The following is a 24,999-nucleotide window of genomic DNA, read 5'->3' on the forward strand; positions in this document are numbered from 1 at the left end:
ACAAAGAGCCATCCCTGGAGGAAGTACTTCAATTTTGAGAGGGTGCTTAGGAGACTAGACCTCCTGCCTTCACAAGTATTTTGTTTGTTTGCTGGTATTCCCTACCTTTTTCCTACTTCAAAAGCCTCTATACTCAAAGAATGATGAGTAAAAAGGACATATCACTGTAAGAAACCTGATGTGTAGTCTATGAACAGACACATAAATATATATGATTTATAGAGAACAGAGAATCTCTAGTAAAGAATAAAGAGGCCATAAGACAGGAAACACATGCAGAGTGATCACAGGGTGATATGTCTCCAACACAACTGGTAATCCACAGCAACTGAAGCTCTGAACTCCACTCTCTTGAAAGATTATAAGTTATCCTTGAACCCCTGCAGAAGCCCTGCAAAGTAATGGAGCAGAGTGTCTCAGGCTATTTGGAAGATGATAGAGAAATAATGCACGCTGATGATTGTCTCTTTGATAGAGCTCAATGCTGGAAAGAACCAGTTCTGCAGATAAGCCCGCCCAAGGCTCAATTCTCAGGGTCTTAGAAAAGAGTATAAGTAAACAGCTCCACATTACACATTTCACTTGTGAAATGCAAGAACTCATCGGGCTGTTAGAACATGTTACCTGTCTTGTTTCTTGTGTTTATTTCCTACTTCTCCATCTGACCCATGCTTTATAACTTTTGGCTTCATTTCCTGAGAGTGACTTTTATTTTCTTTAAGAGTATCTGGATAGTTTTACGTTGACTTGACAGAAACTAAAGTCATTTGAGAAGAGTGAACCTCAAATGAGAAAATGCCTCAATAAGATGGGGCTGTGGGCAAGTCTGTAGGGTGTGTTCTTAATTGGTGATTGGTGAGGGAGGACCCAGCCCATTAAGGGTGGTGCTATCTATCCTTGGGCTGGTGGTCCTGAGTTCTATAAGAAAGCAGGCTGAGCAAGCCATGGTGAGTAAGCCAGTAAGCAGCACTTCTATGTGGTCTCTGCATCAGTTTGAGTTCATGTACTTACTTCCTTTTATGATGAACAACAATATGGATGAGTATAAACTGAAATAAACCCTTTCTTCCCCAAGTTGCTTTGGTCATGGTGTTTCATCACAGCAATAGCAACTCAGAGGTGAAGAGTATTATAATGTCTCCCCTCACAGTGGAAGTTTGTTCCTAATACAATAGTGTATACACAGATTTAGAGGAATTCATGAATTCACAAATATCTTAACATATTTATTTAATTAACTTGTAGTATAAGCACGATACCTTTATTACTTGATTGCATTAATACAGTCTTCAAAAAATATGAGATCTCACTCTGCTGCTCTCATTTTACAGATGAGAAATTTAAATTCTGAGAAACCAAGATTTAGCTAGTAGTGAAATCTGAAAGCAGACAAACCCTAGCCCTGTTCCCATATTTTCATCCTTTATCTATAAAATCCTTAGAAGCAGTCAGTGATAGATTTCTAGCCTCTAGCATGAATTCAACAGATTACAATTAAAACAGAAAATTAAAGGTTAAAGAGGGTATGTTATTAAATGCGACATAAACAGCACTCTATGTACCTGAAGCTGTCATATATTGAGAGGAGTGATAAGAAGATCAATAATATTTAAGAATAAACAGGGGGGGAGAACAGGGCACTGCCATGACTTGACAGACTTTTTGTGCCCTCCAAACATTTCCCTGCAATTTGAGCTGCAATGGAGCACTTTGGGAAATGTTTAGATGAGCAGTGAGGTTCTGCCTCATCAAGAGAACTAAATGAGGAATTGAGCTACTCTCTATTCTTTTAACCTTCTACCATGTGAGGACTCACCAAGAAGCAGTCCCCAGACTGGTGCTTTTTTCCCCCTGCCTATCCCAGCCTCCAGAGTGCTGTCCTTCATAAACTACCCAGTCATCACTGTGCTGATATGATAGCAGGGATGAAGGCAAGGACAAAAATCTTAAGAAACGAAAAAGTAATAGCAAAAGCTTTTAGGAAACATCTTCTTTCAATAACAACACAAATACATTAAAGGAACCAGATGAAGTGCCAGAGGCCTAGTCAGTTCTGAAGTGTTTGATACATTGGGACACATCAATCAGACAACACACACCAGACTATGGAGACCCATCACCACATGATGCTTTAAAAGTTTTCTTTTAGAATAGTAGTCATGATGATATTTATTGCAATAGGTCATGATACTTCAAGAAAAGTATTTACTACTCTATATATTGGTATTGATAGGTTATTATGGAAAAGCCCATCAACAAATTTGGACGTGTATATGCTCAGAATTAATGTAAATACTGCCACAAATACTTACATACCTAAAGTAGAAACAGTTCCTTATGGCTGTCAATTAACAAGTTACTCAAACTGGCCATCCATCATCTCCTGCCCTCTGTAGACATAAATTAAAAACCATGTCAGAAGTAGTTAGCAGACAGTACTCAGAAGTGCTGTTCATGTTGCGTTGTTTTGCTGCATATCTCTTTTGTGTAATCAAAGGTACAAAATTAGTCTAAAAAACTAAATGAGCCATAAAAATAAACGTGTAAGAAAATGGAACAAGGAGAGAGTTGTGCCCCTAAATATTTCTGTGCATCAGTCTTTGTCAAGAAAATGGCATAAATTCCAGGCAAGAATAAGCTACTCACTGATATTTGCAGCCTTTGTAATTTCAGTATATTTTCTTGACATTTTATTATTTTTTCTTAATGATAATAGCTGTAATTTACTAAGTACCTATAATATATCAGACTTTATACACAAGTTTTTTAATTCTTGCTGATTATACATTATTTAGAAAGAAACAAAGAACCATTATTTGGAAACACATAGTGAAAAAATAATAGCTCCAAAGTTCAGATAAAGTAAACCTTTCAAGGTAAGAGACAAAAATTCAAAGTCAGCCTGGCAATAAAGCACATTTTTAAGTGTCTGAGAAAACAGGCACCAGTAACTCAGGTCAGAATACTCACTTTGAGCCTTAAAACCCATATCTCTAATGGACAAAAGCATCAAGTCACTAATAAATCCAGATGGAGGACAAAAGAGTTGCCAATTAAAATGTACTTGAATTCCTAGTATATATAGTTATTTTCATATTATTTTTAAGTCATTCATATTATAACTTTTTTCTTGACTACCAGTGCTTGTTATACATTTTGTTGAATTTATTTAGTGAATATTTTACAGTAAATTTTGCTGGGTTCTTATCTACTTTTTATTATAAATTATGAGGTATAATGTCACCTATGGGATATTCCTAGGTTGCATAAATGACCTGTGAAGTGATGACTAAAATTAGTCAAAAGACTCTAGAAGTATATATGCCACATAGATACAGTATATGTAGCAGATTTTATTCATGCATTAAATGGGGTTATTCTTTACTATTTCCGAACAGATATCTGTTTAATTGAATTAATCACCTTTATCTTGTTTATAAGTCTAATAAGACTTGACAGTCTTCTATGGGATGGTTACCTTTCTCTTTTAAACAACATTGACTAAATATAAGGATGAACCAAAGATGTGCTTAATATACAATTCTTTATTATAAACCCTTAATGATTTTGTTTATGAAGAGGCAAGTCTGTAACATGAAAAGAATTTTGAACAGAGATCAGTAATAGAGTAAAGGCAGAGAAAATTCTGGAGACTTCCCGAGAAGAGATCAAAGGAAATTGGTGTGCTGCTGAATCATTTCAATTTTGGTGAATTATATTAAACTAGCTAGAGCAATTAGGAGGACTTCTAATATGTGAAGATTTTTAAGGAGTTTATCAATTTAGAATAAATCTTCTTTGTTTTCAAATAAAAACAAACTGTTAATTTTATAAAGATAGTAAGATAATCTGGAGTCATAAATGCATTGAAAACAGAAAACTATAGAAATTACAAAGTGGCAATTCTTTCACTGTGGCGAAGAATTCATGATGAGCCAATGTTCGGATTTTCACTTATGTTCAATAATCACTACTAGTTTCTGGAAGTTCCAAATTCTATTTTGACATTTCAGGAAAACATAGGGTTCAAGACAATGTACACAGTAGATTTCATAAAAATATTTTGAAGCTATGTTTTTAAATCTCTTTAGAAGATGGTGGTGGCAGCCATTGAGTCTTCACTTGCCCCAGCTCAAAGACCAAATTCCTCATGTGCCTGTCATTTATAAAGAGATAACAAGGGAAACCACTGTAGGCTGACCTAACATAAATAAAACTTACCAGTTCTACTGAGTTGAAGCAAAGGATGCTATACAACCCATAAATGCTGTGAATACTTTCTGAAAAGAGAGTCCAATGTTGTCTTCTTCCAAAGTGGACCTTCTCAACTCAGTAATAATGTTTCAATCAACAACCAATAATGTTCAGAACTTTAGATCCTTCTAGAAAAGAATTAAAAATTAAAATAAAATTGGCATCAGCAATTCAGGATATTACTTATAATATTTTTGTTTATAACAATTTTATTTGAATGAGCTTTAACAAATATATTTTGTGCAAAATTTTTCCTACTAGTTCCCACATTCCCTTTGTTTTGAACACTGTCTTCTGGAGAGAATGTTTGAATGTACCTGTCTTCATTTACTCTCCTGGTCAGCAATGTGAGCTCCATCCTATTAACTAGACTTCTTAGAAGCAGACTCTTTGTGTCTTCTATCTGCTCTTAATGGATGCAGAATTTTCAGATATACATAAATATATTTTTAATCACTTCAAAATGTTTTAAGTAAATCTAAGATAAAAATCAAACAATAGTAAGATAATATAAATCAATTTAAGATACTAAGAAAAGGCTGTCATTGTTACATTCTAAATTCATTAGCATGAATGATATAACTTTTGAATAGCAGCAGTAGGATTTCCTTCCAAGTGAACTACAGCCAATTTCAGCCCATTGTTGTCAATACTATATCTGTATTCTGCACCCTTCATAGCAGTGTCATTACTTAAGACATAGAGGTTCCTCAAACTAATTTATTGTCAGAGTATTCCAGGACTTAGCTAGCACAATCAACCATTATACAAACAGAAACTAAATCCATGAGATTATAGTCTTTGGGAGATTTAGAGCATTAATATCAGGAACATTTTGGGTTTTCTATTCTACAATTATCTTGATAATATTTCATACATTTCTTCATAGTATCATTAGAGAAATTAAAAGCAGAGGTCACTAGGGAAAGTCTACTGAATTCAGACAGGCTCATTCCCGAGGACAGTTAAAAGTTCAACTCCTTACAGTTTTTTGCTTCTCTCTTTTGCAGTTTGTCTGTTCAGTTCAGGGTCTGCAGAGGTCCACCTTTTCCAATATAAAATAACAGAACACTGAATTTTACATCTGGAATGCAGTCATCAAATTGCATGCAATAGACTAAAACAAAATGGAAGTTCTTCAAATGCTTTTAAAAATTAAAATGCAGATAAGTAGCATACGTACAATTTTAAGTACAGAATTTGGGTTATGAAAAAGATGAGCTGGCTTTTTGGAGCCTGGGTCCTATGCTGGGACACTTTGCTCAGCCTGGGTGAAGGGAGGAGGAGACTAGGCATGCCTCTACTGAATCTACCAGGCTGAGCTGAATCCCCAGGGGAGTCCTTGCCCTGGAATAGATGGGAATGGGGGTAGATTGGCGGGAGGGCAGGGGAGAAGGAGGGAGGACATGGGAATCCATGGCTGATATGTAAAATTAAATTAAATTATAAAATTTAAAAAAATAATAAAGGATGAATTTCAAGGCAATTTTCAAAAATGAAGTATTCTGGAAATTATAGAGAAATTATTACTTCCATAATAGCTCAATAAGATGGCAACCTAAACAGGAGCCAAATAATGACAGCACCCATAGGAAAATTTTGAGACCCAATGCACCAACAAAGCCCTATAGGTAACTAAGGACCAGAGAGAGAGGGAACATTAGTTTCTCATGATAATGAGCTCCCAAATAGATGAGTTAATTCCAAATAATCAGCCCTGAAATCATGCACATACAACAACACTAAATGTATTCAGCAGATTGTATTTATACATTTCTTTTTTTTTTTTCTTTTTTCTGGAGCTGAGGACTGAACCCAGGGCCTTGTGCTTGCTAGGCAAGCACTCTACCACTGAGCTAAATCCCCATCTCCTGTATTTATACATTTGTTTATACATCTAGGTGAAAATAAACAAAGAAAAGGAGCTAACAAATTTAAAAAAAAAAACACTGAGAACACAGGAAGAAGGAGGGGGAAGGGGGAATGATGTAATTATGTTTTAATTTTTAGAATATATATATGTAATTTTGAAAACAATTAATACTTAGGTAAATATAAAATGTGATCCCCGGCTTATTTTATGGGACGATTTCATTAGGAGGAAAGCATTTGTTGTCATTTTCACCAGAGTTCTTTGTTAATGTATCCTGTCCCTATAAGAACCTCAGATGCAAGCATTTTTTATTGGTGATGTTGTAGTTTAATTCTGCTATGACAGTTCTTTAATGCTATCACAGATGGAAGCAGTTTGTACTGACCCTCAGTCTGGTATTAGCCTTTGTTCCCTTTTTAACTACACTATTAGCTCTTCATTATCTCCCTATTCATTGATGGTACAAATAGTATTTGTATTTAAAAATCTTTTCCATTCATTTAATACGTAAGCATATCATGACACCTAAAATTAATTCAACATACTTACATCTGAATGTGAGACTTTGCACATGTGAATCCTTTCAGTAAAGCATCATGGGACATTCTTACATATATCTACATGAATTTTAATGCATATTGAAGTACAAATTGATAGTAACCAATTGTAAGAGCTACTGAAGTTTTATTTAGAACCAAGTGATACTTATGTTCCTACGTATATTGATCATTCATTTATTATCTACTATATAAGTTTCTTATCAAAGACATAGACTATGCTCATAAACAAAGTCTATAAAACTGAAACAAATAAAACAAAGCAAGCCTGATCCACTCTCTGAACAAGACCATTGTTGAACTCAATTTTCTCTTCACTTCATGTGTGGGTTTGCTTATTTTACTTCTAAAGGTTTAATTACAGCATTCACACAATATTATTCTTTTATACAATTTTAAAACAATTGTTAATGTAAGACTAACATTTTATTATCAGCAATTTATGTGGTATGTTAGCATCACATACTATATCAGCATTTTGTACTTACGTTTGTGCTTTTAAACTGCTTACACAATTTTTCAGTTATACATAATGGTGTTATGAATGTATTGTCACAAAAACTTCCATGCACATTTATCATTATCTCTTCAGGGTAATTAAGTTATTATCGCGAGGTACATAAACATGACAAAGATCCTCAATGCTAATTACTAGTTATTGTCTACATGCAAGGAAATGTGTCATCAGTAGTGTGAGAAAATTCCACTTTTTAGCATCTTTTAGCACATATTCCTAATTTGTTAAATGAAATTACTTTCTCACTTATTGAAATGTATTCAGCTGACAAATACCTAAGTTGATTATGAACACACACACATACACACACACACACACACACACACACACACACCCCTACTCACCCCCAACATTTGGGTATTGATGAAATCTAGATCCACAAGAATGCTAGCTAATCACTTTAACAGTGCACCATGAAACATTGTCTTTATATATTTGGCTTCTTATTTACAGTAACCAAACCACTAAAAAATGTATATATTAATAATAAAAAATTCTCCTTTTATGTCTCTGAAGGACATGTAAAACTTTTATCTTCAAAGCAATAACAATTTTTTGAATGATCTTTGAGATCAATTATTGAAGAAAGTTTGCCTAAGTATTATAAATTACAAAATGTTTCTTTCAATATAGGATGTATTTATTTAAAAATTAACATCTGGGTCTAGAGAGATGTCTCTGTATTTAAGGGCACTTACTGCTCTAGAAGAGGAACCAGGTTCAGTTGATGGCACCCACATGACACCACACAGTTACCTGTAACTCCAAATCAAGGGAATCTGATGTCTTCTTCTGATCTCTGCAGGCCTCTGCACAAATGTAGTATACATACATATACTGAGGCACACATACATAAAAAGAAAAATAAAGAAGTATTAAAATAAAATGTAAATACCTCTGTCAGTTTTGTACATTATTATTTTTATAACTTCAGGATGGAGTTGCATTGGTATATAGCTCATTCCTTCCTCTATTGTTGGATATTTAGATTTAAAAATCGTTACTGAAGCCATTGTTGTAGTGATTATTCATGCATGTGAGCATTTATTAAGGAAATGAAGTGAGAATAATTATTGCCTTTTTAAATACCCATTTCACATTTACAAGAATATGCTAATTTATTATTCAGAATAAAATGAAAGTCTAAAATGATTCCATTTCTAAAAGTGTTTCTGAGAGCATCAGTTCCTACAAATCAACATTAGCTCTCAGTCTTAACATCTACTGCTATTGCCAACAAATTCATGAAATTCTTTGGCATTGACTTACTTATGTTCACCTAATTCTTTACAGAAATTGAATATTTATGTTAGAGGCTATGGTGTTATTTTATTTGTACTGAAATGTGACTTTATTTGTATGTTAATAAAGTTGCCTTGGGGTCAGAGCAAGTCATAGCAGAAGCTGGGCGGTGGTGGTGCACACCTTTAATCCCAGCACTTGGGAGGCAGAGCCAGGTGGATCTCTGTGTGTTCAAGGATACAGCCAGCATGGAGACACAAGCCTTTAATCTCAATACCAACCATAGAAGACCTGGAGGTCTGTACAGACAGGCACTGATGAGGAGGTCATGTGCTTGGGTTTACAACCAATGAGAAGGCAGAACAGAAAGTCTATAAAAAAGAGAAAAACACAGGAAGTAGCTCTCTTGCAGAGAGGAAAGACAGCAGAAGCAGTGAAGGGTAAGGTTTTCAGCTCTCAGCTATTGCCCTGACCTCTTGGCATTTAACTCTGCCTTTGGCTCTGTGTTTCTTATTTAACAAGAAGGTTACATCTACAAGAGGCCATGAGTGTCTTTCAGTGGAAGGGAATACCCACTTGTTTACTTAATCACTGTACCTTTCAATTCTTACTAATTAATGATGTAGATGAATATTGATCTCTTCCTGTTAAAATTTCTTTCATTCTTTCAGGGTTCTCTGAATATTATTAAATAATATGGCCGAATTCATTAAGCCTTATCAATTTTACTTACACAATTTTGTGTTTGATCTAAGTATATATGGTCATTCCCATTATTTGTCTGTCTCTTTTATTGTTATCATTATTATTATTAATTCACCTCTGCAGATTTCATTTTGTGTAAAAGTGAAGGATACTCACATTTTCACATCATGTTAGGCTGATTGTTTAAGGTAGCATACATGAAGCCTGTATCTTGTCTATAATGTTAAATAACACATGAACAATTTATTCCAACAATATTTTCCATTTAGATAAAATACCTTGATGTACTTCATATTTTATGAGTGGAGTATTACATATGTGTATACTTCAGATTTTATCAGTGGAGTATAATGTATGTGTATACCTAGATATGTAGTGCATGCATTTCTGTATGCCTATATTTATGTACTTATTATATAAAATTAGTAAATTAACATTTTATAATGTCATTAAACAGATTTATTCATTTTTTCTCCTAAAACAAAATTTACCAATTGGTTAATAAATTCACATGGTTCAACATTGTGCATAAATATATGTCTTGAAAAACATAAATATTCTTTTGACTTTATATTTAATTATACGTATTTCATAGCATAGAATGATTCTTCATTTTTTAAAATTTGCCTTTCGTTATTTTATATACTTTTTATTTTAATTTCTTTATGTGACTTTGTTCCAATGTCCCAGAAAGATGAATTCCTGTTGCTGTGACCAATGAAAATCCTGACAGAAATGCATAGTAAATAATGAGAACCCACTATATTGATTTTCCTCTCTGCATATTATCTGTGGATTTGTGTATAAGCAACTGTTTCTTCAGCTCAAATTCACAGCTCTGCACAAAACACAAATAAACATGTAACTCTTTCTTCTCAGACTCTGGCATATAACAGCTTTATTAATATAGTCCCATGTTACACCACTGTCCCATCCCTGTGACCAGATTTCCATTTCCTACAAGCAATTATTTTATCTTGCTCTTTTTTATTCTGATTGTAAATTTCCCTTTCCTTCTGGGATGCAGGCTAATACAGAATATCCAGAAGAGTCCTGGCATAATAGAAATGTGTTTTAGTAGTCAAAACAGGAGTGTAGTTTCATCTGCCACTTGGCTTGTCTTTACAGAAGCTCCCAGTACCCTTCTAGGAAGTTGAGATTATAAGTATCAGCATCCACTGTTGGATGACTGAAGTTTTCCTTGAGGATTCAGGCTATTTATTTCTTTTCCATGTCCTTCATCAGGCTGACATGGGTACTAGACATGGGGTATAGATTGCACTGGACTAGTTTACATTGTACTTAAATGCCAATTCCAGTCAAACCAGGTACTTTTTACCACTATTTCTAATTTAAAGTCCTTGTCTTTGACTTCAGCTATACTGCATTTCTAAGGCCTAATGTAGCTGGGTTCTCATTGAGGTGTGCTGTCTTGGATGTTAATGATAGCATTCTTATACTGTCCTCTATATATCTAGGTTTGGGATGATTGTGACAGTAAACAAATTTCTTCAATATTTTTTTCCTAAAAAATAAAATCTGCCAAATGGTTAGAAAGTCACATGGTTAAAATCCTGAACACAAATATATATCATGAAAATATGTGTCCTTTAAACCTGTCTTATTTTGCTCTTATAGTGACTCTAATTGCTCATGACACCTACTTTTGTTTGCTTGATATTTATAGATATCTGTTCTTGTCTTTGTTGGGTGTGTGTTCTTTTCCTTGGTTTGGTTCTCTCTCTGCATCTTAAGAATGTTTGGTGGCTCTGGGTTGCTTGCTAGGGAGTGTATCTGAATTCCTGCCCAGTGTCCCCACAGGGGGTGCCACAAAGGTATGGATATGGGATACAAGGGGGCAGTCTCTGAAAGATTCCACAGGAAAAAGAAAAACTGGGCTTCCTATGAGGTGTACTGGAATCCCTAGGCAGTGGAGTCAAAGAAGAAAGACAGTCCTTAGGAGTGGTCTGCTACAGGACTAGAAATGTGAGTTGAGGGTTAAAAATAGAGTCTAGGAATTAGTTTGAAGAGCCCCTCTAGGATTCATAGACCAGTATAGACAGAGAGTTTCCAAGCGTAGAGTGCCTCCAAGTATTGCCCATTTATTTCTAAATGTAGATATAAAATAGATGATGTGATAAGATTTTTTTTTTACAAGAATTCAATGTGTTTCATTTAATAAACATATAAAACCTTTCTGGATTACTGTGGAAGTTTCTAGTGTTTATAATTCTTGTGATTTTACTTTTATTCATTCAGGATGACTAAACCTCCTGAGTTTCTTTGCAAGTAAACAAAGATATATAAATAGATATAGGCTATTAAATGTCAGCAACTTTGCAACTGACAAGCTGACACATTTACACATGTGGTACTGCCCATTCAGTCCCCCCTTCTCTCATTTCTGTATAACCCTGTACTTTGAATCTCTGAATCTCTCAGAGATGACTTCTTTTGGAGGGTTGGACTACACATATAGGATTTTCTCAGTGCTTTTTTGTTCTGTCATTGATATTTGGATTTAAAATTTTACCTTTCTGCTTTAATTGATATGTAACACCAATCTTAATCAATACTGTTTATAAATCTTACCTGCAGAATAAATCAATGGAACTGCATAGGTGAACTCTTTGTCACATACATTCAAATTTCTTTATAGTGCAAGCATTTAAAATCCTTTGCTTTACTTTTTTGTAATGTTGATCCTGTATTTTAATTACAAAATTTTTCCCTTCCATTTCTTTCCTCCAAAGGCTTACATATACATCTTTTTACTCCTGTTCAAATTTATGACTTTCTTTTCCATAAATTTTATTGAAAATATCTAAATGTTCATTCATCAACTCATACACAAAACATGTCCCATTAAAGACAATGTAGTATATATATATATATAATTCCCAAAACTGGCCTGTTATTTCGTTCAATGTTACTTGCATGTATAATTTCAAGGCTGACCATTTGTCAATAGACAGAGAGCCATTGTTCTTTCTCTTAGGTGAGGAGGACCTCATCTTCTACTCCCAGCTTCACTCTGTTGTCTGTAACACTTCGTGTACGGGTGAGACCTCATGGACTTTTCCTCATGCAATTTGGCATGTTTGTTTGTGTTCTCCTTGTTCAGCTCATGTTTTAGTGGTTATGTTGGTGAGACATATTTATGGGTATAGTTTCTGATGTTACAAGGGAACATAATCTCACAGCAAAGTCCCTGATCATCTGGCTCTTAAGATATTTCTGCCTTCTCTTCCACAAGGTCTGCTGAGCCTTAGGTGTGATGAATGTTTTATAGATGTAGTCATAGGGATTGGGACACCATCACTCCACATTGTAATTGGTTGTGGTTTTTTGAATATCATGTTCTCTTCGTATTGAAAATGAGGGGTAAAGAGTATATCTCTCTGTAGATATAAAGACAGATGGGTATAAGTTATTAGGAATTATTCTGGATTAATAAATTAGTGGTTGTAGATTCTCCTTCAATAACCATGATTTCAATAACACTGAGTATTTAGCTATCTCTCTTATACTAGGTATAGTATCACCTTTGTTGAGGGGGTCTTAAATCCAAATAGAGAGCAGCCAGTAACTACCACATTAACGAGGAAATGTGCAATCTCCCCTATGAAATTTCAGTAACATAAACACGAATGTAAGATGGGTGGGAGGATGTTGTTTAGTTCAGTATTTTTTTAGCCTTTTAGCCTATGTTTTAAAACCAGAAAACTTCAGAGTGTCATCATTTCACCAAAGTATCATCTTGCTCTGAATCTGTCCTTGTTTTAGTTTAACACATTAGTAAATGTGGCAATTCTAGTTCTTGGTATCACTCCCCAAAATGTGAACATGGCCATAGCTGATATGGCTGTTACTCATTTACGTGAAATTCAGAAACAGTCTAAATCTAGTGTACAGGAACACAATTTATGTTTTTCTTACATGGGCCAGTCTAAGATAGTAGGAAACATTAAGAGAAAGTAAGTCCTAAGTAGTGAATGGTGGCTTGTGTCACATACGTGGCTTTTGTCCACAGAGAGTGTCGGTGGTGAAGACGAGAAGACATCTTTGTAGTGGCAAAATGTGGTGTCCCATAGGGTGAAATGTGGCTTACTTTTGTCTGCTTATTATATGGAGTAAGACTTGGCCATCTCTCTCCTTTATGTATTTAGCATTTCTTCCCTTCCAGTCTAAAAATCATTCATAGTCTGATTAAGAAAGCTTGATGTAAATAATTCTATATATCCTTATTTAGGAGATGCATACCACCTAATCACATGTTTTGGATAAAGGATTAACCACACATATGTCCGTAAAAATATTTCCTGTTGAAATTCTTTTGCTATGGAATTTTATTTAAAGGACTATATATTCAATAATCGAAATCTTTGACAAGCTTTAGGCAATTCTCTTTCTGGTGGTGTTAATTAAAGGCACATGATTTTCAGGAGAGGGCATGGTGCCTGTCATTGCTTAAATACATTCAGGCTCCACTTGCTGATTTGTATTTCTTCCCATCAGTATGTGTGGACATATTGGTGCTAAGGTCTGTAAAAGTTCCTGGAAGCTCAAGTCAGAAGGAAGAAGTGGCTTTTTGTGAATCCTTAGCTTCTGATAACAATTTTAAACCTATATGGTTAAACATTAAAAATAAGCAATATGGACAATAGCTTTGTTGGGAAGTTCTAAGAACTCTGTGAATAGAAGTTCTTCATGAAGATCAGAGAAATCATTGTTAATCTTCAAATCTTACAGGTGGTTATTTCCTTCCCACATTGGGTGCATCTGCCACCATGTAAGAACAATGCTCTTAGCATTCACGATGGCAACTTTTAATGAACACTGATAGATATCACATAACTTCTTTCTCAATATATCAAGGAATATATCTCAGGGTTTAAACAAATCTTGACTACTTGGCAGCTGCTGTAGGATGGTAGTGACCAGAGACGGTTTTGAGACACTTTTGGTGAACTGACGCATTTGGAGGCAGTCTGAGAAAAGAACAATGAGGGAAACATTGGTGTGGCACTTCAGTGTGTGCCATGGAATCTTCAGCTTTCACACAGGCAGGCTTCACAATGACTCAGCCATTCTTCTCTCTGCACAACTGCTATTCCCACTGTAGCCAGGACACTGTGGTTTCCTTGCAATGAACCTGGATGACCATGAGATGACACTGACTGCCCCTCTCTCTCCTTTGATACCTTGATCCTAACACCAACTAGAACATTCTCTGCTATTAACAATAAAAGAAAAACAACTCATAAGTAACACAAGTAACTACTTCTGATGCCAATATTTGTGCATCACCTAGTTCACCATGGCCGGTAGGCCATCTCTTCAGTAAGTACTGAGGCAGAACCTCTGAAGATGGTCCAGTGACAGTCTGGCCAGGTAGAGGCACATACCATCATTCTAGCTACGTCAGAGGCTGTCAGAATGATTATTTGTGTGAAGAAGTCAGAGACCCCCACTAAACAACTTAATGAGACACTGTATTGAATATAAACAAAAAGTGGAGTGAATGATTTACTCCTTCATAGTGTGAGAAATTTAGAAGCCAGGTAAGGTAGAAACTGAGTATTCATCCTATAGATATAAATGAGAGTAAAATAAAAATGCACACAAGGTTCTCATTGTGTCCCTGATCTCTCAAGTATGGAGCAATATATCTGTATGTATTAGTCCATTTTTTTATTGGTATAACAAAATACCAATGGTAGCTCATTTTATAAATAAAGTAAGTTTATTTAACTCACAGTTTTGGAAGCTGAAAGCTCAGCATGGAGCAGTCCTAACAGTTTGTATTTGGGGGACCAAGCATTTCAATGCAATCAAGGTAGGAGGAAGTTTTCAAGATTGAATATCAGAACAGGAAGCCATGAGGCTGAGAATTCTACAATTCCTTCTGAGGACACAGTCTCTACTCAAGTCTTCCACCCCATTTACACTTTAAACTGAGAACCGAGCTTCCCATCATGCACACTTGGGGAACGATGGCATCTGAACCATAGCCAGAAGATTGGGTGGCACAGTGGTGATGGTAGCTGTAACGGAAAGTGGATTCTAAGTGTGTTTTTGCTTTGCACGTCATGGCTTGTGATATTTTGTCACAAATGAATCATGCATGTATATGCAACATTAGGATTGAAGGGAAACTGTCCAAAGGAATAGGACTAATGGGTGAGAGGGTAGAAAGTGAAAGGTTGGAGGTGTGAGTGTGGGGAAATGTACTTCGCATAGTTATGTAGTTGCATCTAAGAGTTCTTGTATAACCCTGTGCAACATACAATATGCATATATGATGAAAATTAAAATTGAACAAAGAAAAATGACAAAAACCACAGCAATTAAAAAAAACCCTTTATTTACTTGGTAAGTAGGAAATAGATACACAAAGCATGAAGTTACAGTGCAAATGTAGTATATGTGATTCCTGCAGGAAAACACTCTCCTTAAGCTTGCAAGGCTGTTGGTTTTGTGTTTGGCAATATACACACTTCTCCCTTCCTCAAAGTATGCTGGTGCTGTATCCTCTTCCTGCCGACACAGAAATTGAAACTTAGGGAAGTAAGGACTCTACAGAAGACCATGTTTCCACAAGGTCTATTTCAGTGAAAACTGTGTCAGGAAACTAAGTAGGCTGGAAAGAAGGCACTACTTCACTGCAGCCAGGGGGACTGCAGGACATGGCAGAACATAAAGAAAGTCACTCAAGTGAGGACTTTTTTTATTACAACTTCCAAATAAACTCCATTGACTAGATACTCTGAAAGACAGGCAAGCAAGCAAATAAAGAAGATACATAACTCACTACACCAAATCTAACCACCCCACATGGGGCTATACAGGTTAAATAACAATAATTTCCAGTCAAACTATGAGTTTGAGGGCAATTACAATGCTGTTTGCTGCAAACTTCTATGCTAACATTTTTACAAATGCTAGACAAGCCAGCACCACACAGGACTTTATGAAGATAATAAGCATGCATGAAAGTTGAATCTCATAAGTATTAATCACAGCCTAATGAACAGTGGAGCCTTCTGAATAGCAAGCTGTTTTGAAAGAAGACTTTTATTTTGAAGCATCACTTCTAGCCAATAAAGCAATGGTGGCACTCTCCTGCATCTGCTTATCTGCTCAGTACTCAATTCTGTTTTTTTGTTTGTTTGTTTGTTTGTTTTGAAACAGGATTTCTCTGTGTAGATTTGCGCCTTTTTCCTGGAACTCACTTGGTAGCCCAGGCTGGCCTTGAACTCACAGAGATCCACCTGGCTCTGCCTCCCAAGTGCTGGGATTAAAGGTGTGTGTGCCCGGCTTTTTTTGTTTTTTTTGTTTTTTGTTTTTTGTTTCAGTACTCAATTCTGAAACACAGTATGTGGCTAAAATAAGTACCATTTTATCATCATTTTGGGGGCTCCTGCATTTTCAAATGGAACAGTTTTTTTAAGTTATGGAAAAGAAGCCAGGCTGTATCTCGGAAAATGTGAGTGCATCCATCACATAGTTGAAGGAGTTCAGGTGAACAGAGAGCTTGGCTCATTCTTTCTCATTAGCAAGTACAACCCATTGCCCAAAGGGGCTAGAGTACTCAACATAACTGGAAAAGCTTAAATAGCAAGACTTGGTTGGATTATTGCTTTCATTAAATGAGCCCAATATTGCTTTTCCTCTGAGCTCATGTACAATTTATATCTGAAAAGAATATCTGCCATTAGAACTCATAATCCCATTAATGGTATACTTCTATACCAATGTGTTCATAATAATTATTCATTAATGGAAAGACAACATGTTTTATTTGACAGTGGGTTGGAATTTTTTATTAAAATAAATTTGAACATGGATAGCAAAACCTAGGATTTTATATTTTTTGATTCTGAGTTATAAAAATATGTGAATCAAGCCAGGTGGTGGTGGTGGTGGTGGTGGTGGTGGTGGTGGTGGTGGTGCAGCACACCTTTAATCCCAGCACTCTGGAGGTACAGGCAGGCAGATCTCTGTGAGTTCAAGGACAGCCTGGGCTACAGAGTGAGTTCCACAAAAGGTGCAAAGCTACACAGAGAAACCCTGTCTTGAAAAATAAAACAAACAAAGCAAAAATATGTGAATCATCTAGCTTTTAAAGGATTTTTTGTTTTATATTATTTACAAAATAATTGGTATAATATACTTCTGTATTAAAGATTATTAAGAATACTTTATTTTATTTTATAATTTAATTTAATTTTACATATCAGCCATGGGTTCCCCTGTCCTCCCCCCTCCTGCCCCCACCTTCCCCCTAGCCCCTCCCCTCCATTCCCATCTCCTCCAGGGCAAAGACTCCCCTGGGGATTCAGTTCAACCTGGTGGATTCAGTACAGGCAGGTCCAGTGCTCTTCCAGGCTGAGCAAAGTGTCCCTGCATAAGTCCCAGGTTCCAAACAGCCAGCTCGTGCACTAAGGACAGGCCCAGGTCCCATTGCCTGGGTGCATCCCAAACAGTTCAAGCTATTCTACCGTCTCACTTATCTTCTCACTTATCCAGAAGGCCTGATCCAGTTGGGGGCTCCTCCACTTTTAGTTCACAGTTCATTTGTTTCCATTAGTTTGGCTGTTGGTCCTTGTGCTTTTTCCAATCTTGGTCTCAACAATTCTGGCTCATGTAATCTCTCCTCTTTCTTGACAACTGGACTCTGGGAGCTCCACCTGAGGCCTGGCCATGGCTCTTTGCATCCACTTCCCTCAGTCATTGGATGAAATTTCTAGCATGACAGTGGGGTGTTTGGCCATCCGATCACCAGACTAGGTCAGTTCCGGCTTTCTCTCGACCATTGCCAGTAGTCTACAGTGGTCTATCAAGACCCTAAAAAAAAAAAAAAAAAATTATTAAGAATATTGACTATCATTCAGAAATATAAATAGTGCTTTCAATTATATTATCTCAAGTACACAGAGATGATAATAGATGCTAAGTTAGAATCGGTAAAAAGACTAAGCATTAATCACTAATAATGTTTCAAATTTTTATTGTCTTGAAATTTCTAGCCTTATTAAAATCAGGAAGACTTGATCTTCAATATGTCTGCAATACCTTCTCCAATAAATATTTAGAAAGCTCTTGAAAGGATCTTCTGTACATTTAAGTCTTTAATATAAAACTTAAAACTATATGAAATATAAATGTAGAAACAGTCACAATTTCATGAAATATTTAGTAAACTTCTGTACTAAATTATTCCTTCTCTTTCATAATCATACATACTGCTGATTTCTGAAATTTTTATTATAGTAAACCTATATACTTATTAACATTAATGCTCTGATAAGAAGATACAGCTGGAATTACTTTTGTATTGTATGTGGGAATAATTTTATTTATGTAGATAAAATCCCCATAATTATTACTGTACAAAAAATAAACTACATGTTGCATAGCTGATTATCTTTACAATTATTTTTAATTTATATAACTACTTAATTTCTCCCTCTCACATTTTTCTTGCCCCTCCCACATTTGTTTCCCACCCCAGTAACTCCACCCAAATTCACAGCCTCTTCAGTAATCATTGTTGTTCCATATGTGTGTATGTGTGTATAAAATACAAACATAAGAAATAAACACAAATACAACCTTCTGAGTTCAGTAAGTTGTAGCAGGAATCTTAACAGGTCTTATTAATAAAATCAAACCTGAGCCAGGTATTGGGGTGAATGCTGAAAGATCAGGGAAGCAGAATAAGTCACAGCTACATTACCTTGACAGTTCCTCAGCTGATCCTGTTTCCTCAGACTGGAAGCCTCTCAGTCCTCATCCAGAATGAATCTCAGCTGAACTGTGCTGCTCAAAGCCTAAAAGCTTAACCAGCCAAATGCTTCTAGTTTCTGGCCCTGACTCCTTATATACCTTTCTGCTTTCTACCATCACTCTCTGGGATTAAAGACGAGTCACCATGCTTGGCTGTATCCTTAAACAGATGTATTTCTGCCTCTGGAATGCTAGGATTAAAGGTGTATGCTACCACTGCCTATCCTCATGTTTAATATTGTAGCTGTTCTGTCTCTGACCCCAGATAAGTTTATTAGGGTGCACATTATTTTGGGGAACTCAATACCACCACAATAAGTGATATATATGTTTGTGTGTGTGTGTGTATTTATTTCTAGGGCTGACCACTTGGTATTGCATAATCAGTCAGGGTGCTCATCCTTGGGGAAGACTCACTCTTTCTTTCTCAACATTTGTTAATTGCTTGTAGATCTTTTTCTAGTATTGGGTCCCAGTGAGATTTTTCTATGTGTGCTGGGATGTCATTTAGTGATGCAGTGGTCTTCAGGTTTTTATTTTTGTTTGTTTGTTTGCAGTCATGCTGTTATGATTTCATGGGTGTAGCATTCCTATCATAACTGGAAGCCAGAAACTCACAGCAGACTTCCTGGTCCTCTGGTTCTAACAAACTTCCTGCACCCCCTCCTCTGGGAGGCTGTTTGAGCCTTAGATGTGAAAGTCGTGTTCTAGGCAGAGGACACCCTTAAGTCAGTTGTTCCTGCAATTTTACTAGACCTGCCTTTCTGTAATGATATCCTTCTGCTTCAAAAAGAAGGTTATTTGATGACAAGTGAGATCTCCACTTACCTGTGGGCATAAATCTTTAGAATGCAGTTAGGAATTACACAGGTTTAGGAAAGAGATTATGCTCTAATATCTATGATCTCACTAGCTACAGGTTTTTTTGCCAGGTATAAACTAAATGTGTGATGTTTTTCCTCCTGTGAAGTGGCCCTTAAGCCCTCTTAGACCTCTTCTGGTTACCATAGGATAAACTTGACACTCTTGCACCTCTAAGGATATATTACTATGTTGGTCGTTGCTGTGTTTCATAGACACCATAGCCGAACAGGACTATTCATTGCTTTCCTTTCTTGGTAGCCTGCACATCAATTTCCATTTCTATGAAAGCTAAACATTAGTGACACATTTCTTTCAATGTCTGAGAGCAACCAAGTGCTATAGCAGCAAGCTATATTGTATTAGTGTCTTTTTGGACTGTCCTGACCAAAAACTTGATACCTGGTACTAAGGTTTTGTTAAATAGTCTATGATTCTTGTGAAAAAATTATCATTCCAAGTGACATAACTTCATTTTAAAACTATGCATGTATATATCCATATAAATGTGTATTTTATGAATTTTTAGGTAAATATGAAATAATTGTTCCCTATGTCTCTTAAATACATTCTAATTGTGTTTTTCTGTCCTCTATTCTTCTGTATTGTCTGTCTCCTCATTTTTCTCAGCATCCTCTTCATATCTCCTATATTATTTTATTTCATCTTAATGCAATACAAGCTTCTATTTTCCTTATATATGAACAGAGAACAATATTTCTCTGGCCTTTAATTCATGAGGCTTTAGAATTATCAGAAAATTATACCATCAGTATTACTCATAGCAAAAACTGAATGCTAACTCTTAGGCTATAATTTTGTTTAATAGGTGCTCTCTCTGTGGAGGACCAAAATACTCAGGGTCAGAGAATCTGACTTGCTTTACCCAGCAGGGCTACATAATGGGTGGTTTGGTCATGGACGTGTTTACCAGGTGTTTGGAGGGGTCTACACTTGGCTAGATGGTATGCTTTGATCTTGCAAGGGGGAGGTTATTTGCTTCTTCCCTTGGCATATTCTGAAAAGCCCCTTTCAATAAGGAACAAGGGGGTTGGGTATTGACCCAGCCTCCCAAAGCTATCCTGTGTTTCTGTCTTTCTTCTCATTGGCTAGGTCTCTCTTTCTACCTATCATTTCTTCATTCCTCTCTCCTCCACCTAAGAACCGTTCAAAAGATGGGAGCTAGACTCCCACATCTCTCTCTCTCTCTCTCTCTCTCTCTCTCTCTCTCTCTCTCTCTCTCTTTGTCTCTCTGACCTCCTTCCCTTTTCTAATTTGTTATCCTTGCTAGCCTTAATATTATTCAACCAGTTTTACACACTGTCATCTTTAGAAACATAAAGAAAACATTTCTTTATCTCTTCATGTTAAAAGTAAACTTGGTTGTTTACATTAACTAGACACATTATTTTAAATTATATTCCTTTTTTTCAGCAGGATTTATAATTATTTGGATATAAAGAGAGATTAAATAACTTTAAGAAATCATTTGAACAGGACACACCAATACTAATTCCAAAGTTACTGATGCACAGTAGATTACCCCCCCCCCCCCCACAGTAATCCAGGACCTACCTTGGGATAGATCTTGTTTTTGTCCATGATGTTCATCATTGGGTAACAACTCTATAGTTTCCTTTCTAACTTTGGTTTTATCTCTTCAGGTTTGGATTTATTCTTCATAAAGATGAAGCAGCACTACATAAAATTGATCTTGAAACCATGTCCTACATCAAAACAATTAACCTGAAAGACTCAAAGTGCATTCCTCTATCCTTAGCATATACTCATCTGGGAGGATACTACTTTATTAGCTGCAGGCCTGACATCACTGGAACCCTTCCACCACAGCTTGTGGTGGACAGTGTGACTGACTCAGTCATTGGCTTCAATCGTGATGTGACTGGCACCCCTTACATCTCTCCAGATGGACACTATCTTGTCAGCGTTAATGATGTGAAAGGCCTTGTAAGAGTCCAGTATATCACCATCAGAGGAGAAATCCTGGATGCATTTGACATCCATACCAACCTGCACATATCTGACCTGGCCTTCCAGCCATCCTTCACAGAAGCCCACCAGTACAACATCTATGGCAGCTCAAGCCAACAAACGGATGTGCTCTTTGTGGAGCTCTCCTCTGGGAAGGTCAAGATGATCAAAAGCCTCAAAGAACCTCTCAAGACAGAAGACTGGCCCTGGAGTCAGAAGAACAGGCACATCCAAGGCAGTGGCCTGTTTGGACAGTACCTGATGACACCCTCCAAGGATTCTCTCTTCATTCTGGATGGTCGCCTTAATAAGTTAAACTGTGAGATCACCGAAGTTCAGAAAGGAAATACCGTCGTTTGGGTTGGAGATGCCTAAGGAGTTACCTAATTATGGAGAAATAATTTTACAGTACATTGCACTTGGTCCTTATTTAAATTACAGCTTAACTTTTCCAAGTTTATATCCTAGTCAGAACCTCCTTTGTTTGTCCAAATAAGCTAGATTTTTTTTACAATTATTGGCAGATTAGAAATATTTCACACAATACTTAATTAGCAATTACAACACTCACAAAAATCAAACATGTAACTATATTTTAAACCAATAAAATGAGATTTTAAATTATTTTAAAAAAGTAAACTGCAGGGAATTTCAGATGACCTAAGCAACATGTCATTTTTTAAGGCATTTTATTTTTTCTCTGTCCTTTTGCTATGCTTAAATCTGAAATATAAGGTCTTGTGGAAATCTTAAAATTCTTAACTCAAAATACTCTGTCCCATCCACTGTTTATAATCTTTTGTGCCTTGAAGGAAATGACATAGGAGAAAAAGGAAGGCTAAACTCTGCATATTGGACAACCTCATAGCTATGAATCTACTGTTATTAAGAGATGTTTATATTTTTCGCCAAATCCTGCCTTCAGGCATTTGTTTGACCTTCAATGAAATGTCATGTGAAGGCATAATTTGGCCTTAGGCCATATACAGATGAGAAACTATCCAGCATTCACTGTAAAATGTGCATTTTGCTATAGAAAATGGACAGGAAGCGAGAAAATATGTATGGTAAAACCTTTTGCAATGTATTGTGCATACATTTTCCTTTCATTCACTAGTGTGCATTATGTTATCAGTGCAAGTTTATCTGGGAATTCAACTGCTTACAGAAGATTGCATTCTTTATTAACAGGATTGACCCTTTTATGTAGCCTACTGTTGCATAAGTCATGAACTTTCTCAGTTCTAGGAAAGGAACAGTACTGTGTCTGCACAGAACGAACTGCTGATAGAGAGACAGACAGTGAGATAGAACTGAAACCACTCTCTGCAGTGCAGGTGCCCATAGCATTGCCTTGGTTGGTCCAAGTAGGATGGATGCTTTTTAACTGAAAGTGGATAAGATGAGGTCACAGTGGAGAGTGGAGGTAAACTTCTCCATTGATTTTGTTATTCACATATATCTAGCAAAGAAGCCCATCTTTCATCATTTTTCCAAAATGACTCCTACTCCTTCATAACCTAAAGTACCTTCTCTTTAACTGTGTGCTCTAGCTGTGACCCAACTGAGTCTCTTGAGATATTGTAGAGAAGTAAAACTGACTGCCTTTTTCCTCTTTAATAAAGGAGAAAATAGAAGACCAGTAGAAATAGATTAATACCAGTAAGTTGGGATATTGGAATAGAAAAAAACTATCCTGGTTTAAGGAAATAGTAATGGTTTGAGAAACTTTTCTACTTATTTTTCTTCTTATTGTTGCTAAAACTCCTAATGAGCTATTGAAATAATGTCCCTTTGCTGAAGGTAATCCAATAAAATCTTTTTTTAAATACAAATTTTACTCAAGCTTAAATTGTGTAAAACTGCATAGAAACCTGGAATTTTATAGTGTGCACTCTCTTGTGTGTATATAGCACCCTGGGCTGTGTGATAATAGATTTCTTCTTAGCTTAAGGGAACATAAGGGAGATTGATTTAATAAACAACAAAAATCAGCTTATGTTTTTACTGATTGAGTCTGTTTTACTCTTTCTAACTTTCTCCCCTGTGAACATGAATCATGCAATGTCTTTGTGTTAATGATTTGGTGTAAGTCTGTCCTGTACATGCACATCCTTCTTTAGAAGCTTATACCATGTGGATGCTGTCTGTAGTCATTGCTTGATAAAAGAATAAACCTCTTATGTTTTATTGCTTGTGTGCTCAGAATTTCTTTGGTGTGTGTGACACTGTATGCTTCCCTAGGGCTTCATGTATATTTGGTGCCCTATACTATAATAAAATGATGGTGAAGGAGGACATGGAAGAAAAATAAAGGGAGGACTTTCAAAGAAATTTTCAGTTCATCTTTTCATGAAATATATCCACCTTAACTATATCCTTTTGTTATGGGGATCCCACCAGAGAAAAGATACAGTTTATACCCAAACAAAAGTCTTTATTCCAGCTGGTTGGGACTACACTCAGGTATTGTGGACCCAAGTGTAGGCCCAGGTGTTCAGAGCAAGGGGATTTTAAAGACAAAAATCTATATCTGGTTATCTTGCTCTACAGCTTCAGGGTGAGGTTTTGTGCAAACAAGCAGTTTAAGAGACAATAAGATAAACAGTTACCTGGATGGGGATATTCAAATGCACAGGCAGTTTAACAAAAGTCTAGATAAATTACCTGAGGTCTCTTGACCTCAAGTCCCAGAATAGAGTTGGAGAAGTGAAATTCTAGTCAACCTAAAAGGGCCTCAACAAGAATACCAGGAGGAACTTTGCACTGTCTTTCTCTGTCACACCTTCATTATTTAGTGTTTGTTCCAAAACCTGTTCCTGTGATGTTTGTTTCTTCAAAATCTCTCATACATTAAGGAATTACGTCCGAACAAGTCCCCAAGAGCAAACTCCAAATCAATGATTTTTTGGCCAGTATCTATGTATGTTAAATGTGCACAAAATGCTCTCTTTTGTTTTCATTGTTGAAGAAAGCAGGGCCTTAGCTCTGTTAAGCTCATGCTCTCTATCTGCACCACTTTTTTTTTTTAAAGCAGAACAGTTAAAGTACAGACTTGTAAACCTAGCAAAAAGCTAACATTATATTTATGTTGCAATTATTTTGATGTTGACACTTCCTTCCTCAAAGACAGAGCACAGATATCTGACAAGACATCAGCATCACTCTGCACTTAGTGACTAAAGATGTGTTGCAAATAGCCGTTT

General features: G+C 36.1%; 1 protein-coding gene across 3 annotated transcripts in view; it reads left to right on the top strand.

Annotated features, from left to right (window-relative positions):
- Fstl5 (follistatin like 5) overlaps positions 1-23,983 on the top strand; it is a 572,741-nt gene extending 548,758 nt beyond the window's left edge. For all 3 annotated transcript variants that reach the window (XM_036190876.1, XM_036190875.1, XM_036190878.1), the window contains one exon: positions 21,466-23,983. In XM_036190876.1, coding sequence (XP_036046769.1) covers positions 21,466-22,168 — 703 coding nt within the window. In that variant the 3' untranslated portion in view covers positions 22,169-23,983. The remainder of the gene's footprint in view (positions 1-21,465) is intronic.
- The last annotated feature ends 1,016 nt before the right edge of the window (positions 23,984-24,999 follow it).

Source organism: Onychomys torridus, chromosome 6, assembly GCF_903995425.1.
Source record: "Onychomys torridus chromosome 6, mOncTor1.1, whole genome shotgun sequence".
In the NCBI taxonomy this organism is placed as follows: Eukaryota; Metazoa; Chordata; class Mammalia; order Rodentia; family Cricetidae; genus Onychomys; species Onychomys torridus.